The sequence below is a fragment of the Etheostoma cragini genome, chromosome 14 (genome assembly GCF_013103735.1).
Source record: "Etheostoma cragini isolate CJK2018 chromosome 14, CSU_Ecrag_1.0, whole genome shotgun sequence".
Taxonomy (NCBI): Eukaryota; Metazoa; Chordata; class Actinopteri; order Perciformes; family Percidae; genus Etheostoma; species Etheostoma cragini.
The window spans coordinates 23,412,433-23,415,024 of NC_048420.1; the positions used below are offsets into that span (position 1 = coordinate 23,412,433).

Genomic DNA, 2,592 nt, shown 5'->3' on the forward strand with positions numbered 1-2,592 from the left:
GTTTTGTACTTACAGTGAGGTTTGCAACCACAACTTTGGGGTCATCTGGAAAGGAAAATATCACATCAAAAGCTTGCCTAATTAATTGTTTTAATTAAGAAAAATCAGATTTTTTTTCTTGTGTTAAAGGGTATTTTTTCCAACCCGGGTGTGACTGAAGAACCAACAATCTTTGAAAAAGGTCCAGTTTTAAGCGAGAACGCTGTAACCAGCAGCCACAAACCAGATTGGGCAATTGTGCATCGTCAATTTCCATCCACTAAAACTGCTGTTTTTGCCACTGACTGACTCAAATTATTATTCTAATGTCTCATAACTTTATGGAAGGGATCCATACAGAGATAGACCTTTATTTAAAGAGTAAAATCCTCTTTGTTTAACCAGAAATAGCTAAGATATCGCTCGTGCTAAACCCACCAGACTCCATTTAAAAAAACAAGATTTTTAATGTGTATAGAGCTGGCAAATGTTCACACTAAAATTGGTAAACTAGGTGTTTATATCAACCAAAACTAGAGCAACTTTGTGCCTGTTGACTTTGAATGAAGTGTGTTTTACGATGATAAAATCATTTAAATAGAGTCTGGGGGTTTTAACAATTGCAATTTAACGGATGTTAAAAAAAGGATCTGACTCTTTAACATAAAGGTCAATATCCTTAACCTTAAAACTGCTGTTTCTGCCACTGACAGGCTCAGATTGTTATTCTAATATCTCACAACATTATGGAAAGGATCCATACAGAGATAGACCTTTATTAAAAGCGTAAAATCCTCTTTGTTTGACCAGAAATAGCTCAGAGGTCGCTAGTGCTAAACCCACCAACCTCCATTTAAAAAAGATGTTTATAATAATAAGATGTTTTAAGATTTGTAATGTGTATAGAGCTGGAATATTTTCACAACCAAAACTAGAGTTGTGATCTTTTAAAAAAACGAAACCCAAAACAGCTTTATATAGTTTACTTTGTGCCTGTTGACTTTGAACGAAGTGTGTTTTGCGATGATAAAATAATTTAAAATGGAGTCTGGGGGCTTTAGAGATCGCAATTTCACGGATGTTTTAAAAAAGGATCTTACTCTTCAACAGAAAGGTCGACCTCCTAAGAAATCCTTTACATAATGTTGTTAAGACAATCTGAGCCTGAGGACAACAGGGTCCAGGTTGAAAAAAAAAAAAACCTCTCTACTTACATGAGGGGGATTTTGGGTCCCGGGGTCGTATTCGGCCGAGCGAGCCCGGGATCAGCATGATCTCTTCTATGTTGAGCGGGTAGCTGCTGAGAAACTCCGTGCGATCACAGTGGGCCTCCTCCATACCTGAGAGAAAGAGAGGACAGACCCGCTTTCAAGTGTTATTATTGAAAAGGTTGGTTTACCTAAAAGTAACACACACTTAAATCTCCATTTCTGTTCATGTTGATAGTTTAGTTTTTATGTGCCGAGATCTGAAACTTGTGTAATACACTGGATGTCAACGGGACTTTGTGCTCCTCAAAGCATAGAAAAAAAGAGGAAAATCCCTGTCAATATTTGCCATTAGGGTTGCAAAGGGAAGGAACATTTTCCGGTAAATTTACAGGAACTTTCAGTGGAACGTTAAGCAGGGGAATTTTGGAAAACTATTAATGGAAAATTATGAGAATTATCTGGATATGTTGGGTAATTCATACAAACTCCAGTTTATATAATGACAAATCTTTGATGTAATAAGCACACAGGCATTTTCTGTGAATACAAATGTTGAGTTATTCATCAGCAGAACTTTAATAGATTCTTTTATTGAACAGAAATAAGCAGAATGGCATGCTAGTGAATACTTTAAGTTATTCTATTGATATTCTTTCATTGAACAACAAAAAAACATGAATGTTTATAATTTGAGAGTTTTCAAGCCCTAAAATTTAGATTTTGAAATTTTAGACTTTTTTAAGACCGCGCGTAATCCCTTGTATCTGTATTTATTTATTATTTATTATGAGATCATTATATAAATAATGGTATTAGATCCTTAGAGATTAGATTAGGTATTAGATCCTTTTTGGAGTTTATCTGTATTTGTATCCCTTGTTGTTCTCTTACTTATTAATTAATAAAGCTTTACATTAACTGTCCATATTTGACTAAATAAAAGACATGTAACGCGACGGCCATACCGTGGTCTCCCACGACGATGACGTTGACGCAGCGATGCAGGTTCATCTGCTTCAGACCGTTCATCAACTGACCAATGATGTTATCGATCTCCCTCAGAGGGTTATCCAGCTGTAAACCGGAAACACAAGATGAAAAAACAAAGAAATAACCATCCATCCATCCATCCATCTAAGTCAGCTTGTCCGGTATCGGGGTCTCGGGGGCAGCAGTCCTCAGTGGAGGACCCCAAACTTCCCTTTCCCGAGCAACATCAACCAGCTCCGACTGGTGGGTCCCGAGGCGTTCCCAGGCCAGGTTGGAGATCTAATCCCTCCACCTAGTCCTGGGTCTTCCTCCAGACCTCCTCCCAGCTGGACGACCCTCCACCTAGTCCTGGGTCTTCCCCGAGACCTCCTCCCAGCTGGACGTCCCTCCACCTAGTCCTGGGTCTTCCCCG

The 2,592-nt window shown here is 38.5% G+C and overlaps 1 protein-coding gene across 1 annotated transcript in view; it reads right to left on the reverse strand.

Annotated features, from left to right (window-relative positions):
* Positions 1–2,592, reverse strand: part of LOC117957202 (ectonucleotide pyrophosphatase/phosphodiesterase family member 2) — a 58,567-nt gene that overhangs the window by 35,558 nt on the left and 20,417 nt on the right. Inside the window, exons 12-14 of the mRNA XM_034892799.1 lie at positions 2,156–2,264; positions 1,194–1,319; positions 14–45 (exon numbers count right to left, since the gene is read on the reverse strand). Of these exons, the coding sequence (XP_034748690.1) occupies positions 14–45; positions 1,194–1,319; positions 2,156–2,264 (267 nt within the window). The remainder of the gene's footprint in view (positions 1–13; positions 46–1,193; positions 1,320–2,155; positions 2,265–2,592) is intronic.